At 34.5% G+C, this 24,506-nt stretch overlaps 1 protein-coding gene and 1 long non-coding RNA gene across 12 annotated transcripts; one reads left to right on the top strand and one right to left on the bottom strand.

The window, feature by feature from the left end:
- The first annotated feature begins 346 nt into the window (after window positions 1–346).
- PUM5 (pumilio 5) lies at window positions 347–15,203 on the top strand. Of its 11 annotated transcripts, none has more exons than XM_089755729.1 (10): window positions 347–500; window positions 3,293–4,082; window positions 5,458–6,860; window positions 6,954–7,095; window positions 7,209–7,316; window positions 9,997–10,209; window positions 10,318–10,428; window positions 11,201–11,395; window positions 12,986–13,157; window positions 14,875–15,203. In XM_089755729.1, the coding sequence occupies exons 2-10, from the start codon at window positions 3,438–3,440 to the stop codon at window positions 14,898–14,900; spliced, it is 3,015 nt and encodes a 1,004-aa protein (XP_089611855.1). In that variant the 5' UTR covers window positions 347–500; window positions 3,293–3,437; the 3' UTR covers window positions 14,901–15,203. The 11 variants fall into 11 exon arrangements, with proteins under 11 accessions (XP_089611855.1, XP_089611853.1, XP_022716409.1 ...); XM_089755727.1 differs by having other exon boundaries at window positions 14,841–15,203; XM_022860674.2 differs by having other exon boundaries at window positions 9,958–10,209; window positions 14,841–15,203.
- Window positions 15,204–19,120: 3,917 nt separating this feature from the next.
- Window positions 19,121–21,178, bottom strand: LOC149511397 (uncharacterized). Its single transcript, XR_016334278.1, has 2 exons — window positions 20,862–21,178; window positions 19,121–19,385 (listed from the first exon to the last, which is right to left on the bottom strand). It is a non-coding gene; the product is annotated as an uncharacterized LOC149511397 (long non-coding RNA).
- Between the last annotated feature and the right edge of the window lie 3,328 nt (window positions 21,179–24,506).

Below are 24,506 nucleotides of genomic sequence, written 5' to 3'. Positions count from 1 at the left end.
GCTTTGATGTCAGACATCCACGGTAGTTCTTTCTTCGAAAATTCGCATGGATACGTGTTCAAACTTCACAGTCACTCACAGTCTCACCCAAAAACAAAATGCCTTCAATTTTCATCCAAATTTACAACCTGTACCATTAACCAATAACCATTGCAAACCACAATAAAGCTCTTGAAGAGCAAAAAATATACAGAATGGCAATTCCGTCATTTGAAAAAATCTCTAAGTAAAAGTATACATTGTTATTCATTATTTTTACATTTGCACGCTATAAAATTTACTAAATTATTATTAAAAAAAAAAGAAAAATGAAAGTCCAAAACTTAGAAACCCTTAGAACATAGGCAAATTCTACAAGTAAACATTTTGCTTTGCTTTTCCAAAGCAACAAACTTTCTCTCTTTCTCAAGTCTGAGACTTTGGGTTTATTAGGCATTTCTAGAAGTTCAAACAGCTTCCAACAGACTTGGGGAAGAAGACTTTTCATTTCAAACTCCAAGGTTTGGTCTTTTACTTTAGCATGTGTTTTTTTTTTTTTTTTAATGGGATATTTGGTCATTGCTTTTTTCGCTGTTTGGTGTGGTTTGGATTGGGTTGATTGTTGAGTAAAGACTGTTTCTTGCTTTAAGATCAATGGGCTTTGTTTAATTCTGTTGAATATGGCTCTTCGATGATATGTTTCTTGAAGTAAATGGGCGTAGCTTTGGGGTTTTTTTGGTTGATATAGTTTGGGTTTTTCTTGGTTGACTTGCTTTTTGTTGGTTTTCTTTCTGTTTTTATTAGTTTTTCTTAGCTTCTGAAATGAAAATTGATCACTAGGCTATATGTGTACCGGTCAATAGCTGTTAGCTGTGTGTCTCTATGGAGTTTTGGAATAATCTTGCAACAGAATTATGAACTATATGAGCGAAACAGCTGGTATGGTTGAAGGAATTCATGTATAGATTATGATGTGTTGCATCATTTACTGGTTTTGAGCGGATGATGAATTGTAGTTCCAATTCATTTTTCTAAAGGGATGAGAGTCAAGCTGGTTGATGGTTTCCATGATTGCCTTCGCTTTACTGTGGCAAATTTGATTGACCCATTTATCTGTTTGCAATTTAATTTTGTCTTTCACCTCTTTTCTCTTGGTGTCTATCCATGTCTATGTCTTGTTACTGATCCCGATCTCTACTTTTTAGTTCCAGCCTTTCCGATTTTGATGTCTTAGCTTGCTCTGCCGGTGACACTATCTTGGAAATCTCATTTTTGGAACCTTTATTTCGTTTGTCTAGTAGCTTGTGTTAAAATGAACCACATATTCAAGTCATGGCCCATCCCCATACAATACTTTCTTGCATATAATAAACACATCTTCATTAAATACCTTAGAAGAACTTAACTTCTATAATTCTTTATGATACTATTCTGGTGTCTGAAGAAAGCCATATGTCAAAGGAATATATATGTTATCTTTTATATGAACTAACCATATTTCCTCTTATACATAGAAGAACAAATCTGTTTTTGTAACTTATATGAAATTTTAATTTGCTGCATTAAGCCCAATGTCCTTCTGGTGGGACTTTATCTTATAACAATGACACTTTAGCGGTATTGTCAACATTCTTGCAGACTCTTGACGTTTTAAGACCTGCAAGTAAATAAAAATGTATAGCTGTTTATTTGAAAGATATTTGGATTAGATTGTCCTCCAAATTTTTGGCATTTTGGATTATTGGGTGGTTGTTGGGAGGAATTAAGAAAAAAGTTGCTTAATTCTCACATCACAGATATGCAGCTTTGAATTGATTAAAAATTTGTTTCATAAATTTCTTAAGTATTTTGGGTTAATTTTATTTTCTTATATTTTTTTTGGTTTAATTGTAATTTTCGCATAGATGTAGGGATTTAAGATTATTTAAAAAATGTAATGTGTTAGTTAATATTTGGCATTTTTTTGCATCCCCAAAGAGACATCTAATAGTCATAACTTGAGACTCCAATTTCGAGATCTCGGCTTTGGATCTTGGGAAGGAAGAGTGGGATTTATGAGATGGAAAAAGGCTACCTCCTTTTAAATATGTATGTTTTTTGAGTTTATAGTAGGTTTTTGATGAATATGAGTTTATAGTAGGATTTTAAATATTTATGTTCTACTGATTCTCTCTTGTTTTCTACCTCTAGTTCTTCTATTCCTCTCCATTTTTTCTCTCTTTCTTCCCCTTTCGCTCTATTCTGTGTTTTCTGGCCTCCTTGTTCTATGTCAATTCTGTATGTTTGGCAAAAATTTTCTGCATTCCATGCTCTTTTTTCCCCTAATTTTTGAAATTGCTTTCATTTCTGGAGGTTCTTGTCATGTTTGTGCCCAATGCTGAAACAATTGTTTTCTCTAGGGCTCCATTTAGATGTCTGAAAGTTTACGAAAACAGTTGACGAGAAAAGTGCAGGAAAGTGGAAAGTTTTTCTTGCCTGCAAGTGTCCAGTATATTAGAAAAAATTTGTAGAAAACAGTATTCAACTTTACTCTCCTGCATTTTTACTAGAAATGGTAGGATAATATATGAAGGAAATTATTTCATGCGGCATGGCTAAATTATGGAGCCGGCAAATTTGATAACCCTATATAGAAACTGAAGGAAAGTGGCTTATTCTTTTTTTCTTTTCTTGTCCTTTTGATTAAACGTGGGGATATACGACATATTGTTTTTTCATTTCTGTTAAAAGATGCTTTCAGATACAAGCTAATGCTTAGTGAAAGCAGCCCATTTAACATATTTTATGTGCATTGCGATCCAAAGTGGCTGGACGAGTAATTGTGATTTGCAGCTAGTTTGACCATTGTGAATCATTTGTGGCAGATATATCCGATATTTCTGAATAAATATGACCATGAAGTTGACATGGTCTTTCATGATCAATATATATGAGCCCTAATTTTATATTAAATCTAATTGTACCAACTATTACAATAGGGCCAATGATTTGTGATATTTATGCTTCAAATATGATATGATCCTTTGCTTGATTTCTTTGAAATATGTATCATTTTCGTATTTGAATGTCATTTTCCTGTCGTTCATACTGAGAATGTACAAACTGTTGCAGTGAGGGCTAGTGATATGTGATATTTATGCTTCAAATATGATATGATACTTTGCTTGATTTCTTTGAAATATATATCATTTTCTTATTTGAATATCATATTCCTGTTGTTCATACTGAGACCAACTTGATTACTTATTTTTGTTGCTTTGCTGTTAATGCTAGAAGCATCTCATTTTTTACCATGAAATGCTAGCTTTTGCAGCCTGTTCATACATCTTTTGGATGATTAGCAACTTTTAGTTGAGGGACAAGGTATTGCATCTACATTGGCTATCTATACTCCAAGAGAATAATGTGAATGCTACTTTTATTACGGAAAGTAAGTTTCTGATCTTTCTTTATAAAACATGGCAACTGAGAGCCCAATGAGAATGATAGAAAGTAGTGGAGCCACAAAGTGGCACTCTTCAAAGGATACTCTAGTATTTGGTTCACCATTGAAAGATGTGGAAGTAGAGGAGTTGAGGCTGCTTTTGAAGGGGCAAAGAATTCATGGAGATCAAACAGACACAGTGCCAAATCGAAGTGGTAGTGCTCCGCCAAGTATGGAAGGTTCATTTGCAGCTCTTGGCAACCTTTTGGCCCAAAAGAATACTAGTCTGACTTCAAGCTTGGCAAGTTTGAGCAGTGTCATCAAGAATTGTGAGTCCGAGGAACAACTGCGCTCTGACCCAGCCTATTTTGCTTACTATTGCTCCAACATCAACTTAAATCCAAGGCTTCCACCACCTCTCATCTCACGTGAAAATCGACGTTTGGCACGCCATATTGGTGGTTTTGGTAATAACTGGAGAGCAACATCTGTAGATGATAGTGGCAATGGGTTACCTTTTTATCGAAGTTCACTTTTTCCACATAAGGAGGAACCTGAGGATGATAGATCCCCTGGACAATCTTCAGACAAGTGGGTAGAAGATAGCACTGTGTCTTTGCTGGAACAAGACTCAGCATCTTTGACAGGTCGGCACAAGAGTTTAGTTGATCTGATACAGGTATAGACCTTTCTTATATTTTTTATTTATTCTTCCATTTACTTGTTTATTATATTGTGCACCATGACCAGATAGATATTGGTGAGTTGACTATTAAGTATGCACTGTTATTTACTAGATTAAGCATATAACTTTAAGTTGTATTATTTTTTGACACATTATCTTTGATTAATAATGGTTGGGGTGGGTAGCAAGTGCAGTGATGCAGTTAAGTTTAAGGTTTAATCATTAATGTATCAGTTAGGGGTAAGTGCTGTTCAATATTTTCGTCTAAAGAGAGAAAAGCTATTGTTTGTTAGTTTACTCCGATGATAATTGAGACAAGATAATCCAGTAATCGGTGTATATTCAGTATTTAATGTGTGTTTAATGCTCCCCATTGAATATTGTTTGGTAGTTTATTCAGTAATTGCTTTTTTACAACTGAGATAAAGTGTGTGTAACAGCTGTTGTCTCATGGAATGTAATGCTTACTATTGTGGTATCTTGAATTTAGTCCAAAAAAATTATTTTTAATAAAAAATATTTTTTAAAATTAACAAAAAATTAATTATGATTTTTTAGACTGATATGTAAAAATTTATTTTTAATAAAAACTATTTTTTTAGAATTAACAAAAAAATTAATTATGGTTTTTTTAGACTGATATGTGCCATGTAGCCAAAACATTAATCCACCTTAGCAGGTCATGTTATCACCAAATGGCACATCATGTAAGTAAAAGGGAAAATTTTATCATCGTTATCAATTTTCCTTAAATCAACTTTTAATAAAAGTTAAGGGATCAAATTCATTAAAATTAGGATAGAGAACTAAAATCACCAAATTGAAATAGTGGAATGATCAAATTCAAACTTCAACCTCTTATGAATATACTCTATGTAGTAATGGATGTTCCATTGAAGGTCAATTAAAAGATGTTGGATATTACATGTGTTGTATACTAGTTTTGTTATTATTAGTTTGTGTCCATTAAGTAATTTTCAACATTTTACATTTGAATTTTTTTGTTTGTGTTGTCTTATATTGATGTTAATGTCAAAATTTTAATATTGTTATCAATTATCCTTAAATTGACTTTTAATAAAAGTAAAGGGATTAAATTCATTAAAATTGGGATAGAGAACCAAAATCGCTGAATTGATTTAGTGGAAGGATCAAATTCAAACTTAACCTCTTATGAATGTACTTTATGCTGCAATGGATGTTCCTGTGAAATTCAATTTAAAGCTGTTGGGCTTTAAATGTATTGCATGCTTGTTTTTTTAATATTAGTTTGTGTCCATTAAGTAGTTTTCAACACTTTGCCTATGAATTTTTTTGTTTGTGTTATCTTATATTGATGTTGTGCTTCATTTTCTTGGTGAATGTGTAGGAAGACTTCCCCCGCACCCCTTCGCCTGTATATAATCAGTCTCGTTCATCAGGCATTTCAACAGCAGAAGAGCCAATAGATCATGATGTTCATGCAATCTCGTCAAATATTTCTTCTATTAACGCTTCAAAAGTTCCAGAATCAAAATTAGGTTCTCCTGATGTTTGCAGGGATACAAGTGCCCTGGATGCTCATACTATTGGTTTGATATCACCCAATGATTCTTTAGACACCTCAATTCCAAGCTCGTTGTGTTCTGAACAGGTGGGGAGATTACCAACGCCTCCAAAAGAAGATACAAACATGAAAGATTTTAAGGTGGATACTGATGCATCTGATGATGTTCCACAGTCAGTTGTCTCCACTGTAGAGTCCAGAATGAAAAAGAAACAAGAAGCACAGCAGTCTCGTGGAAGGAATATGCCTCAACACTATTCATCCACTCAACAAGGTTCCCCACATCAGGCCCAAGCGCTTGCAGCTCAGTCCATTTCTCAAGGACTGAGCCATCTGTATAGCCATCCTAAGTTCTCTTCTGTGGGGTCACAACCATTATTGCCTTCTTCTGGACTCTCACCTACCATGTATACAACAGCAGCAGCATATATGACTTCTGGAAATCCACTTTACCCTAATTTTCAGCCATCTGGTCTATATGCTCCACAATACAATGTAGGTGGATATGCTATGAATCCTGCACTTCTTCCTCCATTTATGGGAGGATACCCTTCTCATGGTGTTGTTCCCATGCCTTTTGATTCTACTGCTTCTGGTTCAAGCTTCAATAATCGAACTTCTGGTGCTTCAAATGGGGAAGGCACTCCACATACAAGTGACTTGCAGCATCTTGGCCACTTTTATGGGCAGCAGGGATTAGTGCTGCCACCTTCCTTAGTCGATCCACTTCATGTGCAATACCTCCATTCTTTTAGCAACGTCTATGGTGCTTCAGTTCAGCATGGTCATTTGGCATCAACTGGTGTTTCTGGGGGCCAAGTTGATTCTTTTGTGCAGAAAGAGCCGAATGCTGCTGCTTATATGGGTGATCCAAAACTTCAGCCTCCAACTAATGGAAGGCTAAGCATTCCAAATCCAGGGAAAGTTGGAAGTTTTGGTGGTAGCTATTATGGAAGTCACCCAAGTATGGGTGTCATTGCCCAATACCCAACATCGCCTCTTGCTAGTCCACTGATGCCATCATCACCGGTAGGTGGAATGAGTCCTCTAGGTCGCAGAAGTGACATCAGGTTTCCTCCAAAAGGAGGACCATATTCTGGATGGCAAGGACAGAGAGTCAACAGCTTTGAGGACTCCAAAAGGCATTCTTTTCTCGAAGAACTGAAATCTGGCAATGCCAGAAAATTTGAACTCTCTAATATATCTGGGCATATAGTTGAATTTAGGTAGTGTTCTCTATCAAGTTTGTTTTCATTCTCTATATATAATATGATCATGATCTCCAATGGGAGAAATATTTAATACTTGTTTGACTTCAGTGTTGATCAACATGGGAGTCGATTTATCCAGCAGAAGCTGGAACATTGCAGTGTTGAGGACAAGGAGTCTGTTTTCAAAGAAGTCCTTCCACATGCTTCAAGATTAATGACCGATGTTTTCGGTAATTATGTTATTCAAAAGGTATGGTTTTAAATGTGCTTTTATGAATATTTTCAGTAAATTACTTTGATGGGAATTGTAAACGATTTGAATAATGTATTGTTCGGTTGCCGAATTTTGTTGCTGTGTTGCAGTTTTTCGAGCATGGAAGTTCTGAGCAGCGAAAGGAACTTGCAGATCAGCTTGTTGGAAATATGTTAAACTTTAGTCTGCAAATGTATGGTTGTCGTGTAATACAGAAGGTATGTGGAACCTTTTATGAGGATTATGCACCTTAACTGTGCTGATAAATGTGATGTTTGCAGTGGCAGAGCATGATTTTTCCGTGTCCTATAATAACTTGCACCTCATCATTTTAGAAATTAGACCCAATAAAAAAAATAATCTTTAAAACAAATTTATCATCAAGATAATATTATCCTATTGCATCATCAAGATAATACCAGAAACTGCATGAGCATGCAAAGAGGCTTTTAAATTGTCTAAACTCCAAGAATTGCAATCTTTGACATGGCTTGCAAGCATGACTCATTCTGTTCAATTAGCAGTTTGAGTTTTCTTTAATCATATTCTTGGCAAGCTTAGCTTGACTAAGCTATGTCCGTTGAATAGGCTGATATCAGGTTGATGTTTTACTTGTAGTTTAATTATTTTTTAATATGACTGGAACTTAAACATTGACAAAATTTGGGCATGAGTTCCAAGTCAGGTTGAAATTTATTAGGTAGTGTAAATTCAAGTTGATGAAACTGACTAGATTAATTAGTCATTTTGGTTTATTGTTTTGGCCAAAAGGTCATTTTGGTTGAGTGGTTTAGTAACACAACTGGTATTCATCTACTTAGCTTGTCCTTATATAAATCCTGATTTTAGTGTACTGTTGCTTAAGAGGCTAAAACATAAGTAATCTTTTTTTTTAATGTAATTTTGAACAACAGTGAAGGATGCCTCTGCTCTCTTTTGAGTCATATGTTCTTTTGTAAACTATTGGAATATCAATGTAAGAGGGAAACAATAAGGCTTTACAACAGCTGGACTCTCAACAATGCCATAAATTCTTAAATTTCTTAGTCTTGATATGACCATATCCCCTCTATTGAGATCTTCGGCTTCTTTGTTCAAAGAATATTTCTGCATCCATTCATTGAATTATATGATCACATAAATTTGTTGTATAGGCAGTTATGTATTCTGATTAGACCTATCAATTGGGGGAGTCGGTCTGGGTTTGGGTTGGGCCAATTCAGTTTGGGTTATTTTTGGTTTTTAAAAATCTGGTCAATTTTGAGTTTAGTCATTTTTGGTTTTGGGTTGTTTTGGGTTTGGTCAATTTAAGTTCAAGTATTTTGAGTTTGACACCCGGGTTTTTTAGGTTCGGGTCATTCGGATTCAATTAATTTAGGGTTCAATTTATTAATCTTAGAATCAAATTAGATTAAATTCAAATAGATTATTTGATCAATTCAAGTCATATTTTATTATAATTTTATTAAAAGATAAAAATAAAAAAATATTTTAAAAATAAATATAAATATTGTAATTTGTATACTTTAAATTAAAGTTAATTTTATATAATGAAAAATGTGATTTGATTAGATTTGATAAATTTAAATACGACACAATGATATGACATCAAAACGATATGGAAAAAATTGTATAGGTTTTGGAAAAATCTGTTCCATGTTTAACAATAATGTCAGCACAAATTTTGACACGTAAGATAAAAAGTACGTTTAGTTAAAGCATGCCATATAAGTACATGTATTACACACAAGAAACATGTTTGTCACGATTGACATGTTTAATAGTTTTTTATTTATTTTAATCTAATATAAATATATAAAAATTATTTTAAACTTTTAATAATAATGCACAATTACATATTTAATATAATCATATAAAACTTATTTTAAATATTTATTTATTATACACATTTAGTATGTAATTATTTTTTATATTAGTAATATAAGTATAATATAAATAATCATTTTAGTATAATTGTAACTCATTATTTAATAGCTTTTTACTTTGGATTTTATTATGATTGTAGCTCATTATATAATTTATTCTAAATTACATGATTAAAAATTAATAATATAATTATAACATAAACATAATTTATATATACAGATCAGTGGCTTGTTTTATATACTTTATTTTAAAATACATGATAATTGATACCCATGTATAATTATAAGATATATAATTTATTATGATACATTGATATGTATACTCATAATAATAAAAAATATATAATTTATTTTAAATCATATTATAAATTATAAAAAATTTTAGAAGTAACAGAACATATATATAATTTATACTAATTTGATATTAAAAACATATATTAATTTTGTTCTTTCAATAATTTTAATGTTATCATTTGTGTTATAGTTATTATTTTTATTTGTGTTATATTTATTATTTTTATTAAATTAATATTTTAAAATAAAATTCTATTTAATTTACTCTTAGGTTATTTCAAGTTAATTTTTCGGGTCATTTTGGTTTCGACTTGTTTTCAGTTTCTGGTTTAAGCTTTTTACTTTTATGATCAATCAAGTTGGGTCAAGTGCGGACCAAAATTGAAAGATCTAATTCTGATGCTTGGTAGCCCGATATTTTCTTTAATGTGTTGGATTAGTAATTGGTAGTTCTCGTAGATATGCATGTATCTAGGTATGTCCATGTATTTGTAGATTGTGGTTATTATTACTTTTCTTTAATTCCTTGGGGTCATAATGGTTGATCTTCTCTTGAAATCTATAATAATAGTAGCTGTCATCTTTTTAGTTTGTATCTCTTTTATGAAACTTTTGTAAGTATTTTAAATGGGTTTCTGTTATAGATGAGATGACATGCTTGTTCATCAATTTATTGCAGTTTTCTTACTCTGATCTTTTATTTGAACGGTTTTCCCAGGCGTTGGAAGTGATTGAACTTGATCAAAAAACACAACTTGTTCAGGAGCTTGATGGTCACATTATGAAATGTGTGCATGATCAAAATGGGAATCATGTGATACAAAAGTGTATAGAGCGTGTCCCTACTGATAGAATTGGATTTATTATTTCTGCTTTTCGTGGCCAAGTCGCAACACTTTCTACTCATCCCTATGGTTGCCGTGTGATTCAGGTTATATTACATTTTGTTGCTTTCTAGAGTCTTTGGCTGAATGTTAGAAGAAGTCTTATTTTATATGCCATGTTCTTATCATCTGCTTATTCTTTTGGATCATGACAGAGAGTTTTGGAGAATTGTTCAGATAAACTGCAAAGTCAATGCATAGTGGATGAAATTTTGGATGCTGCGTTTGGCCTTTCTCAAGATCAGTATGGAAACTATGTTACACAGGTTCATTTTTAACTTATGATTGTCAGTTGTATTGATGGCTAATTAGATAATTTCTTTAAACACTGTATTTGCTTCTCAAAATCAAGCATTGTCTTCAGAGGGCTCATCACAACTTATGTGCATGGCATACCTGCTAATGGTCTGTTATTCCTTTTCTAGTTTAGCTTCTTTTGTAAGTTTCCATTCTTTTTTTTTTTTTAACATGTAAGGGTGTGTTTTTTGGTTTTGGGGGGGGGGGGGGGGGTTTAGGGGATACAAGAACTGTCACCAATGTAAAAGTTGCTTGGCAAAGAATAGCTAGTGTTTTAGGAGCAAGGTAAACCTGGTTTTTGACGGTTGCTGTATTGGTAATTGTAATACTGATTAAGTTGGTGGTAGCGTAAATCTATCCTTACTGATAATACTGATTAGAGGGAAACTAGATGGGAGAACCTCAAATCAAGGCCTATTAGCTGGCTATTGCCTCTATGGCTGTTTGGATGACATTTTTATGTTTATATCTGTGGGAATAGGGTATGATGGCAATTGCCTGGTAACCAATAATACCTTTAAGTTCATGGAGCACCTCCTTGAACTAGGACAACTTCCAAGCGATGACATCGAAAACATTGATTGATGTTATATGAGCTTTCCTTTCTGTGCATTTAAGTTGTGTGGTTTCAGTCAGTCTAAGAAGTTGGTTCCTAAGATTTTTCTTTTGATCTTTTTCAGTCACCTTCATTTCTGGTCTCTCTATTGTAATTAACATTCTATTTGATTTTACTACTTGCAGCATGTTTTGGAGAGGGGAAAGCCACATGAAAGAAGCCACATTATTAGCAAGTTGACTGGGAAAATTGTACAAATGAGTCAACATAAATATGCATCAAATGTTGTTGAGAAGTGCTTGGTGCATGGTGATAGTGCTGAACGAGAGCTTTTGGTTGAGGAGATAATCGGACAATCTGATGAAAATGACACTTTATTGGTGAGTTGAATAAAATGTACTTATCATATAACTCATTATAACTATTAGTTTCAGTGCTTTGCAAGGTCTAAAAATATTTTCTCATTGGACTTTCTTTTTATTCTTTTGGCCTTTAAGCTTGGCGTTGAAGATTCCTATTTTCTTAAGCCAAGTTTTATCATGCTCCTACTATAATGCATGTGTACTTATGGATTCATGCACAAATAAATGCAAGTAGATTACACATTGGTAGGCTATTCATATGAAATCTTCTCATTGACCCCACATCAAAATAACTCAACTTTACCCATTTTTTCAATTTCTGTATTAGTTTTTCCAAGTTTGTTACTTCATTCACTATAAATCATTTATTTATTTTTTTTGCTCAGCTTGAACCTTATTGCTTCCACCTTCATATAATTTTGAAGATCTAACCAATTTCTTATGAAACATTTAATAAATAGGCTGGGTTTGGATTGAACCAAATTATGTGGGGATGAAAATAATAGCAGGCTAGCAGTTTCTTTTAGGTGCATTTAGTTTTTGCATGTGTGTGGAAGTTTTGTTTGCTGCGTAAACTGTTGGTACTGGCTGTATATTTGGGCTTTCTACAAATTTGCTAAACTCAAATTTGTATCTTGTCTTCCTTCCCTATTTGTTTCTCATTGTGTTGCTATAAAACTAGTGGGTTTCTTGTTGAAGCTAAATGGAATGCATCATGCTCAGTAAACCTAGTATACGGCTCTCCTTTCTTTCCAAAATGTGTACAATTATATTTGGAGTTAATATAATGCATCACTAGATTCTGAATCATCATGGAGGGAACTGGATGGTTTATGTTAGTTTTGTGAGTGAGATATCTGGGTAGTTTGTCCTTGTATTAAACTAAGTGACAGTCCCCCAGTAAAAGGGAGAAGAGCCCGTAATGGGTGTTCGTAACATCCTTTACTCGGCGACATTCCCCTGGGTGTAGAAGGAAAGGAGTTTAAGCTAGGGTCCCCTTAGTAATTATCATCAATACTTCCATGCTATGTTTATATGTTGAGAAGCCTTGCTTTGTGACTAGATCTGACGCCCTACATTGGTTGTGAGGGTGTACAATACTAATGGTCTGATCATTTTTCACATAATATTCTTGTCCATAAACTGCCATAAGTAATTGCAAATCCGCTCTGCAGATGAAGTGGGAAAAAGGTGATAGGCGATAATGAAATTCAGGAGCTCTCCTACACTAAAAAGGCTTTCCCATCTTTCAACTGAGAAAAAGGAATAGAACTTGCAATTGAATGACAGAGGGAAAAAGATGGTTTATGTTAGTTGTGTTAGTGAGATATTTGGATACATTTGCCCTAGGTATTCTACTATCATAGTTTTCTTTGACTTAAGTGATAATGTGCTGCTACACTTGGAATTAGACGTATTGCTTACTTTCTTTTCTTCAGTTTGTCCCTAATATGAAATTTTATGCACCTACTATAGAAATTATGATGCCTTGACAAACATGAAGGTTTGGGGATCTTTTCTAGTTTCCTGATGTTTTATAAATTCATTAAAATGCAAATTGAACCCTTCTTTTGCTCACAATATTGTGTTCTGACTTTTCTATATCAGACTATGATGAAGGACCAATTTGCAAATTATGTGGTCCAGAAGGTTCTTGAAATAAGCAATGAGAGACAGCGGGAACTATTGCTGGATCGTGTAAGAGTTCATCTTAATGCTTTGAAGAAATATACTTATGGGAAACACATAGCTGCTCGGTTTGAACAACTGCTTGATGAAGGTGCGTAAACTTTCTATTCATCATATACATACAAAATTTTTAACAAACAGATAAGTTCCTCTACTTGTTGATGTCTTGCCTGCCAAAGTACCTTATAATTTGGGAACCAAAAATAAGATAAGTAGCTTGTGCTCTTTGTGTATTTGGTTACCTGATGAAATATTTGCTAGCTCTATTAACTAACCTTACTCTGAGGACTAGCTGTTGCAAATCCAATTCCCTTCGTTGACAAAATTAATAAATAAAAATCTCTTTTAATTTCGATCTTTCCGGTGAACTTCAAAAGTTTAGAAAAATTATATATAAACAGACAGATTCCTGTATTCTAACTTGGCTCTGACATTTGTCGAATATTTTGATGTAAAACACTCAATAATAATCTAAAAGTCCCAATTGCATGAACTCTAATTTATAGTTTTTTTCAATTCAAAATCTGTCTAAAATATCAATAATCAAAATCTATTCCAAAATAAAATAACATAGGTATTTATAAGTAAACTCTTAAACCTAATAAAATGCAAAATACTAAATATACCCCTAACGAAAACTTGGAAAGAAGTAAAATACTATTTAATATAAAATAACTTAAAAAATCTAAGAGAATCTAAATATGTGTAACAGTTGCAATCGAAACCAAAAAATATAAAATAAAGTCCTAGTTTAAGTAGTCCCTCAAGTAGTATAGTCCATCCACCTTCATTGTCCCCTGGAGGGAGAAAACTCTGACCTTAACTTCTTAAAAACCGAACCAAAACTAATTTCCAGCAAGATCCATGAGTAATGTCAAATATGAACTTACTAGTGGTACAAATATCTTGACTAAAGCAGCACTTCAATTTTTGTAGTCTTGAAATGAAGTTCATGGACTATCATCAATAGCAATGGGCTTACACCTCAATAATCAGTAGAATATAGTCAACAGAACGATCTTTGCTAGGTATTACCTCATTGAAGTTCTCATTTTCCTGAAGCTCTCACATATTCGAGGCCAAGCTCAATGTTCTCGGCTTTTCAATTTTTAAATTAGGTTGTACTAGTTCTTCAAGTGGTTGATGATGTTGCACTTGTTGCTCCTTGACAATTGACAAGGATGTCAGCAATTGATTTTAGAATGACATTCCCCTTTTATCATCAATGATGTCAAGAACTGGTTCTTAAATTGGTTTTTCCTGAGCCTCTTGAATCTCCTCTAGATCAACTTCACACTTTTTTCATTAATAATCTCAACTTCAAATGCAATCTTACTGTCCAGCAAATCAGAAGAATAATATGCAGACCATGAAGCCAAGTTTTCTTGCAACTCTTGCTCATATAGTATTTCTATTCATTTCCATGCGTGTTCATTTTCATGCACATTGGTTTTCCGGAACTTCAGTACCAAAAATGAAAAAGAACATCTTTTAGTGCGGAAGAAAATAAGATTATTGGAGAATACCCTTTTTGTGAGTTGTAAGTTCCGTTGGAGGATTTGCTGCAAGGATGGTGTTTGCCTATCACGTAAGAAAAAAAAAGGTGTTTTTTTCAGTCTTTGAATGCTTTTAATCCTTCTTCAGATCTTTGCTTGTGTTATTTCTGATTCTAATGGAAATTAAAAAAAAAAAAAAAGGCATTTTCAATATCTGCATTAAACCCAAACTTTGTCTTGCTCTTTTTTGCCTGATTTTACTAAAAATAACCAAGCAGTAAAGGAATGCTTAATGCTGATTGGATCATGCAGAAAGTGATGCCTGTGAGGAGCATTAGCAGCAATCAATGGAGCAATAGTTGGAGAAGCATGTTGTTAAAATTTAATTGGTGGGTATAGGAGGTCTCTCGGCAAGTGGAAAGGCAACAACTCCTCCTGTTCATAGGGAAAAGTAAACAACCTAGTTCTGTTGCCAGTGGCCTGGTATAAATGTATCTTTAGACTGTATTTATGTACATCTTTCTTTGTATAGGATTAACAACTCAAGGCTTGGGGATTGATACAAATTCAAAGTGGTGTAAATGCATAAAAGCTACGACTCTCTTTCAATCTTAATATTAACTTATAGTTTGATTGTAGCATATCATTTGGCTAATAATTTTTGGTGAAAATTCAGAAGAAAATTTAACTACTTTAATTAAATTTATTATTTAATGTTTACAAAATTATGGGAATGGATAAGATGAGATAACATAAGATAATGAATCAAAGTGGGTAAGATAATTTCATTTTATTTTAAATTTGATGTATGCAAGAATTAAATGTTTATAATTGCAAAATTAAGTTAGATATGATAGATAATATTTTTAAAAATTGGTTGGAATTATTTTTGTAAATAATTTTATTATAAATATAATTCAAACTTTATAGAATTATTAATCCAAGACTTAATATCCATTTTATGATTGTTTCTCTTAAAGTTAATTTGACAACCTTCCCACACTGGTCTCTGCTAGAGCTTCATCCTTGGGGTACTCTCCGAATAAAAATAAATCTTAACATAAAATGCCAAGTATCAAAGCAAACCTCGTAAGTACACCTGGTCATGGTCAAATTGTCCTTCAGGCTATAAAAAATTTTATGACTGTAAAGATAAATTTTTTTTTCCTTTTACTGGCGTTTTTAAAAGAAAATTAAAAAATTAAATGAAAAAATAACTTTATTTTCATCCATTGCTTGTAGAGTTGAAAATTGAAATGAAGAAATAAATATTATATTATTTTATCGTTATATTCTTTGTAAATGAAATTAATAAAAAATATAAAAAAATGAATAATCTTATAAATTTGTGGCGCCTGACTCACACTTCTTTCATCTTCTCTTTTCCACTCTTTTAATGTGAAATAGTATGTTTATGTGCATAAAATGAAAAATAGAAATGTTCAATGATTGGGTTTGACTTTTCTTTTTTTCTGAAGTAAAGGAGTTATATTACTAATGAAGTTGGTAATAAGAGCTAACAAGGCTTTGGATGTTTGAGAGGTATTCCCCTAACCACATCTCATCTGAACTTGCTTGCGGTGCATATTTAGCTAACCTATGGGCAACAACATTAGCAACCCTTTTGACATGTCCCACCCGAAAAGAGCAAACGGACTTCCCTTTGTTCCTGATGTCTGCCAGAATATTGCCCACATCAGAGAGGTCTTTAGTTTCTAATCTGATCTCATTTATTTGCCTACAATGCATCACCTTCAAGGAGGACGTTTTCCAGCCTCATGTAAATTACCACCTCCATCGCTCTTGCAGAAGCTAGAGTTTCTACAATACTCGCTTCCTTCACATGATTCACCCTAGTCGTAGCAGCCACCAGAAAGTTTCCACTGTCATCCCTTACTATTACCCGATACCACCCACATTTCCTGCAAGGTTAAAGGCCCCATCGAAGTTGACCTTGACGTAGCCCAGAGGTGGTGGCTTCCATCCCACTTCAGTCACAACACCTGTTTCCAACCGGTTCTCGTTTGCCTGCTGAAAGTCGTGCAGGTAACATTTGGTGAAATGCACTACCATTTTTGGTGATCAACTTTCCTTTGATTTAACGGCCAGGTTCCTGCTGTACCACATGCCCAACTGAGTACCAGTCCAAGTTCCAAACTGTCTGTATGCACCTACTTAGCAATCTCGTCGAGCCATCCTTTGTCTGCAATATGACTTACATTTCTCCACTTTGTTTTAGCTAGACTTTATGAGCTTTTACACTCACACTCCCACACGGCATGGACTATTGTTTCTTCCTGTTGGCCGCATCTTGGACAAATAACTTGGACGTCAATTCCTCTCTTCCACAAAGTACTATAGGTTGGTAGGAATCCATTGTCAAGCTTCCAGGCAAACATCTTGATCTTATTAGGAGTCATTGCTCGCCATAACTTCTTTAAAGTCTTCCTTTCCTGATCGGTTTGTGGTTCCTCTCCTTGCATCTGAGCCCTATTATTTATGCAGTGAGCAGACACCATCATATGATAAGCACTCCACAAAGAGAATCTACGATCTTTTGCTAGACTAAGTTGAAACATCTGGATGGCTGTTTGCACTCAATGGAATAGAGCAGATCAAATCAGCTTCTTCAACAGTGAATAACCGGTTGATTAGCTCCCTCTTCCACCCTTTTGATTGAGTATCAATAAACTCAGCCACCTATGCTTCGTCTCCTATGAGACTTTGTGCTTGACTTTCTGGTATTGTAAGCCTGTTGTTAGGTAGCCACTTATCCTTCCAGATTCTAATTTGATTTCCGTCGCCCACCCTCCACCGTAATCCAGCTGTAAATCCTCCCTAGCCAACCATATGCTCCTCCAAGTGAGAGACAAATTTCGACTCAGATTGGCTTCCATGAAGTTACCATTTGGAAAGTGCTTGTCACAGAGGACTTTGTATACTAAGGAGTATTTATTTCTAACCAGCCATTACCCTTGCTTGGCCAATAGTGCCCGATTAAAATATTCAAAGTTCCTGAACCCCATGCTTCCTTTTTCTTTGCTCGTATGCATCCTCTCCGATCTCAGCCAGTGAATGCCTTTCCCATTTTTTTTTCACTCCATCAATAGTTGCTAATTAAGCTGTTGATTTCCTGACAAAGGCCCTTTGGAAGTAGAAAACAGCTCATGCTATAAAATGGTATTGCTTGTAGGACTGACTTAATGAATATCTGTTTACCACTAATAGATAATGTTCGCCTACTCCACGATTCGATTTTTGCCCGAATTCTGTCCTTTGTCTCTGAATGCTCTCATTTTATTTCTACCCACTATAGTTGGCAACCCTAGGTACTTCTCGAGGTCTGAAATCTCATGCGCCCCTAGAATTTGTCGCACCTCGTCTTGACCATCCTCATTAACATTCCTACTGAGGTAAATTAAAGATTTCTCCAAGTTTACCCGTTGGCCTGAACCTTCTTTATACCTCTATGGCACACTCCTCATCCTTCCATATTCATACTGGTTTGCCTTAGAGAATAGCAAACTATTGTCTACGAACAAAGGCGAGTGATTCTATGCCCGTTTCTACTAGCTCTCACGCCACTTAGCTGATCTTCTCGTTAGTATATTGTAAACAAAGTTGGGAAACCTTTGGTACATAATAGAAATAAGTAAGGCGAGAGGGGTTCTCCCTGACGTAACCTTTTTTTGGGATGAACTTGTCTGTAATATCCACATTTAAGATAATGGAGTAAGATACAAAAGTAATGCATCTCATGATAAGCGTCACCCACTGGTTATTGAAATCCAAGCCTATGCATCATGGCCTCCAGAAAGGCCATTCGACCTTATCATATGCCTTACTCATGTTTAATGTAAGAGCCACAAAACCTTCCCTACCCTTGCGTCTCATCTTGAGCTTGTGAATCATTTCATATGCAATCAGCACATTATCAGTGATTAAACTTCCGAGTACAAATGCACTCTGATTCTTACAACACAATGTGGAAGAACATATTTAAATCAGTTCTCTTGGACTTTCACAATAATCTTCTAGATAACATTGCAAAGACTAATGGGTCGAAAGTTGGTGATTTTTTTAGGGTTTCTAACTTTAGGAATAAGAACAATGTTGGTACAGTTCATCTACTCCAAATCAGCTGTCCCATTCAAAAATGGTAGACAAAAGCTAGTTACATCATTACTTACAATATTCCAGAACTTCTGGTAATATAGTGCAGGCATATTGTCAGATTCGACGCTTTGGTTAGATGCATTTGTTTAATAACTTCATAGACCTTTTCAGCCTTGAATTCTGCCACTAGATGGTCATTCATCCCAAATGTCGCTTCAGCATTAAGCAAACGGTTAGTTCGGTTAATTCAATTGTAAAAACCACAAAACCAATTTAATCTTAGGATAAAACCGAACCGACCGAAGTTTTCCGTACAACCAAGAAAACCGACTTAACCCATTTGGTCTCAGTCGGTTTTCTTGGTTTAGTTGATTTTGATATATTGTTTATCATTTTATCAATTGCCTTTAATGCAAGGAAAAATCAAAGCAGAAGAAAGGCGAGAAGAAAAAAATTCAGGTTTATATCATCTACCCTGTGTACGCAGCATGAATTGATTAAACATAAGTGTTATTCCCATCATTCTTTATCATTATCACATTGCTAATGCATTTAAGAATACAGCTAAACTTGATTCTTGAAAGCAAAGCTGCTAATACTTTTTTCATAAGACTACGAAAGTATAACTTTGCTCAACATAAAGGCACAGACCCAACTCCCTTTAATCTTTTTGGATTTCTATCTATGATCAATTGCATATCTCCTACCTGAAAATGATAACGGAAAACAAAAGTATGAGATCAAAAAGAAAATAATAACCTCAAAAACTTAAAATATCCAGGGGGATTCTAGACTTTCAAGCTTCATGATGAAACACCAATCAAAGGGTGTCTATAAGATTGTATTCTTTAACACGTGTTTTTAACTCACCCCACATATATAGTATGTTGAAACACTAGAAATCATAATACTACTCGGAACTGAAGGCAGAGTAATATATATTGGAAGAGGAAGCAGATGTATCTCAATATTATCCATTCATATCATTCTAAACATTGTTTTATGCATCAACTTGTAGCTATTATCATAAACATATAGAGATGTAAATGAATTTGAAGAAATATAGCAGACAATGCAAAATGAGATTGCTACATATTACATACTAGAAATCTAAAAAATGAGTGTTATAATGAAAATAAACCTAGTATTTCAAATGTACCCTCAAATTTTCAAATTCATGCCACTAAAATTTTCCCAAACCAATTAATGTGGAATCTTGGCATACTTGAAAGATATGGTGGACAAATTATGGTACAACCTTTAAACAAGAAATAAAATAACCAAGTTAAACCTAACTAACCTTGCCTGCTTTTGAGAAGAATTCATAGGCATCTCTCTCAGTTGCCTTTATAGGCATCTCTCATCAACCAATTCAAGGTGAACAGTAATCAAACATTAGTGCAAAAGAAAAAAATGCATGTTTGAAGACACATAGGTTTAACATTTATGCTAAATAAACCTTAAAAGATGAAAGCAAAAAGTGCAATGCATCTAACTGGTAAGCAAAAATAATTCTCTGGTCCCTTTCAAGATCAGCATCAGGCTCCACTTCTTTCTTCTCCTTAAATCTCTTACAACATCCATATTCATTGGATAATTTAGAATATCACCAAAACCACTTCATATAAAAAATGTCCATCCAAATGGCATAATAGTTCTATAACTCTAAAGGATTCATACAACAAACCCTCTCACCTATATCACAAGGTTCAAGTATTCCAAATTCCATCTATCCAAGTCCAACTCCAAATGCTAAAAAGTCTTTACCCTTCACAACGAGCAATTTGCAAAGACTATTATCTCAAATTTGAATGCTCGTATACCTCTATCTTAGGGCTAAACAACCAAAATTTGTTTTTTTCCTTCTTGCTGGTGCCAGAAATTGGTACCATTTCATATATAAATGGAAAAAAACGGACAAGGGTAAAGTATTAGATTTTTAGATCTAGTGGTTATAGTTTAAAGCTTGATAGTGTCAAATACAAAAAAAAATTCTTTTAATTATCATAATATTAACATTCTAGTAGCACTCTGCAATGTAAATGAAATTGAGTAAATATTGCCCTTCAATTTTCCAAATAGACGCATATGCTTGATTATTATAATCATCATTTGAGTCAAAAGAAAATGAAAGAGAAAATGCCTGAAAATAATTAGAAATCCTAAAAAGGAAAGGATCTTACCTTAATGATGAACAGCTAACTTGAGTTACAGAAAAAAGCAAGAACAAAGCTTCAAAGCGATTACTATTTGTTGGAGACGAAAGAGAAAGCAGATCTATAGATGAAGATTAATATCCTTTTGTTGGTGGTGAGAGGCGAGAGGACAGAAGAGAAATAGAGGTGAGGTTTGGTACTTGAATGATTGTCAGTGGTCGTCGGTTGAGGCGTGGGGCGTCAAGATCGAGTAGGCAATGGCGAGGGCCTGAGCGAGACAAAGAGGGCGAGGGAGAGGGCGAGGGCGAGGACGATAGTTCGAGGGAGAAAAAGTCAAAGAGGAATTAGGTTTTGAAAAAATAAAATAATTAAAATATAAAATATTAACAGTATGTATTTCGGTCGATTTGGTTCTTGAATATTAAGGCCAAAAATCGACCACCAACACCGAATAAATTGAACCATCAATCGATTTAGTTTATTTAATCAAAAAATCAAAATTGATTTAATTTATATACCAATTTTTTGTCGATTGTTTCGGTAGAAACAGATTAATGCTCAGCCCTACTAGCATCCATTGCCTTCAAAATGTCCTCAAAATGACTAGGTTTTTAAAATTCAAATAGCTTTTAAAAATACTAAATAGCTAAGTCTCGCATACCATCCTCTTTTTCAATCTATATCCCTTATTCATTCTCTATCCTCCTAATCACATTATTCCTCCTTCTGGTAGTTGCTTGGGCAAGGAAATATGCTATGTTTTTGTCCTATTCCCTTAGCCAGTTCACTCTTGCTTGTTGAGATCAGTCTGTTTCCATTTTTTCCATAGCTTCATTGAGTTCCTTTCGTACCACTTCTGCCCTCCTTAGACAATCACTCTTGGGTTTCATGTTTTTTAATTCGGCGTACTCCTTTCTTAGTCTGGAAATGATACCCTGGAAGCTTTCGGTCTGTATTCTATTCCATGCTTTTAATCCTAATCTGGTTTGACATAACTTCACATTGATCCCGTCATGCATGTGCTCGGTCCATTTACCCTTTATTATTTCTTTTGTTTCCTTTTCTTTTGCCCATGCAGTTTTGAAATAAAACTTTGACTTTTTCTTCCTTCTTGTCCTCGTAACCTTGCATTTTTCATTAGTACAATGATAGGATTATGATCTAACACCAAGGATGCCAGGTTTGTTATCGTGTACAATAAGAATAACTCTATCCAAGTTTTATTTCCTAACCTTTTATCCAATATTTCTCTAACCATCGAGTGAGCTTCCTTCCCCTTTCCCGATGTATACCATAATCCTTTACACCCCAAATCCTCTAGTCCGACCCCTTCAATAGCCTACTAAAACTCATCCATTTTCTTGGCTGAACAGGTGTTGCCTCCTCATTTCTCAGATTCCCATAAGATTTCATTAAAGTCCCTTACACAGAGCCATGACCTTGCGAATTGTTCAGCTAATCTTTCCAACAACTGCACATTTTCCTTACATGTCATCCAAGACCTCAATTCCGTTTCACAACATCAACACCAAAAATTGACTTTTTATTGCATCTCCTCTTTATTCTATCCAAAGCATTGCCTTTAATTAATGTCTCACTCAAGAAAATAATATCAGGATCTTCCCTCTTCGCTATCGTGTGGCAGGCCCGAACTGTCCTTGGGTTCACAAGCTCACAGCAGTTCCATGCTAAGGTTTTCATTGGTCTCGGCAGGACTAGAAGCCAGTCTCCGCTCTTATACTTTTGTTTTGGTATGATTCAGCCCCTCCGCTTCTACATTTCTTCCCTTGTACTTTAACCTCCATAAAGTCATCAGGTGAAGCTTCCAATTGGTCCTTCTTCAAACCCATGACTGTAGCAGTATTTTGCATGGCTTGGTTCCGACTACGTGCCAGCTTTTTCCACTTAGTTTTATTCCCATGCACAATTTCACCTTTCGTTCCCTCTCTCCTTGTCTCCTTATTGTTCTCTTTATGAGGAAGCTCGTGCACTATCGTATTTTGCTCTGGTATTGTTGTCGCATCCGCGTTAAATAACTCTCCAACTGTCGTGATATCTCCCATGTCATGGTTTTAAGTTGTCTCACAGTAGTTGTCTCAATCCCATCATGTGTTAGACACCTAGGCACTTGTAGGGTTTGGTCGTTTGGCTTATTATAGTTGTAGGCCCACCAGATATTTCCTTCTTTCCACGATTAAACTTCGACGTCTCCTTTCCATTTTCCACGTGAGTTTGCGTAGGATAATATTAAGAATATTCATTCTCCATTTCTTTCGTATTCTGATTCAAATTTTTTTTGGTAGTAAACTGAATCTAGATAAAGATTATAAAATAGTACGATACAAAATTTTTCTTCCTGCATCATAGATAAATAGGTTCAAAATAAAATTAAGAGACTCTTGAAAAAACACAAAAGAATTTTTATAATATTCATACATTGCAAAGTGATCACCACCAAAATGAGTCAAAGCATTAGCATAAATGTTCCCCTCCTTGAAGGTATGCATGACTTTGCAGCAACTAATTTCCAGCAGCAACTTTTTGCAGTCATCAATTAAAGGTTGCAAACACATATTAAGAGTGGATTGGTTTTTAATCAAAGAAATGACAGCAACAACATCAATTTCCACATTCAAGTTAGAAATATTAAGATGTTTAGCTAGCATTAACCCATCCCTAAGAGCTCATAATTCAGTCAACATATTCGTTCCATATCCTATAAATTTGATAGAGCCAACCACCCATTTTCTTGTATGGTCTCTAATGATGGTTCCAGCCCCTGCTCTTCCTGAATTTCCTATAAATAACCCATTGGTGTTAAGCTTAAAATGTCCACACTCAAGCGATTTCCATTTAATATGAATGAAAGAGACTTGGACATTTCTCCCCTCTATATGGTTTAAGGCATAGAATTTTCCTGCTTTCTCAATCGCATGTTTGATAATATCCACCCTTTTGTTGCTCCCTTTGAAAGTCCTATGGTTTCTTTCTAACCAAACTTCCCATATGATATTGACGAATGACAAGCCTCAGGGAATAGAATGGTATTTCGATCTTATATTATTAGTAGCGTGAATTGGACCCAAACCCTAAAATTGTCACCCAGAGACAGGCCTGCAACCTCCCATTGGTTCCTTTACACGTTCTTAGTCCATTGGCAGTCACGTAAAAGGTGTTGAATGTCCTCTTACCCTTGACCACATAACATGCAACTATTTTGAACGTTTATTCCATGTTGCATGAGAAAACCTTTCATAGGTAAAATCTCATGCATACATTGCCAGAAAAAAAATTAGAGTTTAGGTAGAATCTTCAATCTTCAAATCCCATTCCACTCAGTTTTCTTAGCACTACCACTTTTTCTTTTTATAAGATCATAAGCTGAGCATGAAGTAAATTCTCCGTTTGCAAAAGCTATCCAATGAGGTATGTCTTTTTCTTGTCCATATACCTGAACAGGAATAGTTCTCATAGCCTCTATTACTAGTGACGGTAATTGGAAGGAGATCAAACACTCTCTTTGAAGATGAAAAACGTGTAGAATTTTCTTAACCTTAATTTCTTCCTCATTTCTGTTAAGGGGTCCTGGACCAGAGATTATATTGTTTCACCCCCCATCCATTTGTCATACAAAAAATTGGTGTTTGCCTCATTTCGAATGACTTAACCAAA

This window comes from Durio zibethinus, chromosome 26 (genome assembly GCF_047325235.1).
Source record: "Durio zibethinus cultivar Kanyao isolate XHJ-2024 chromosome 26, ASM4732523v1, whole genome shotgun sequence".
In the NCBI taxonomy this organism is placed as follows: domain Eukaryota; kingdom Viridiplantae; phylum Streptophyta; class Magnoliopsida; order Malvales; family Malvaceae; genus Durio; species Durio zibethinus.
This window is presented reverse-complemented; position numbering and strand designations above follow the sequence as displayed.

Bases quoted from the DNA above. Each gene is read 5' to 3' on its own strand.
- PUM5 (XM_022860674.2), top strand. From the start codon at position 3,438: ATGGCAACTGAGAGCCCAATGAGAATGATAGAAAGTAGTGGAGCCACA. The intron at 6,861-6,953 runs GTAGTGTTCTCT...GTTTGACTTCAG, and splicing joins GGGCATATAGTTGAATTTAG to TGTTGATCAACATGGGAGTC. The intron at 10,429-11,200 runs GTTCATTTTTAA...TACTACTTGCAG, and splicing joins ATGGAAACTATGTTACACAG to CATGTTTTGGAGAGGGGAAA.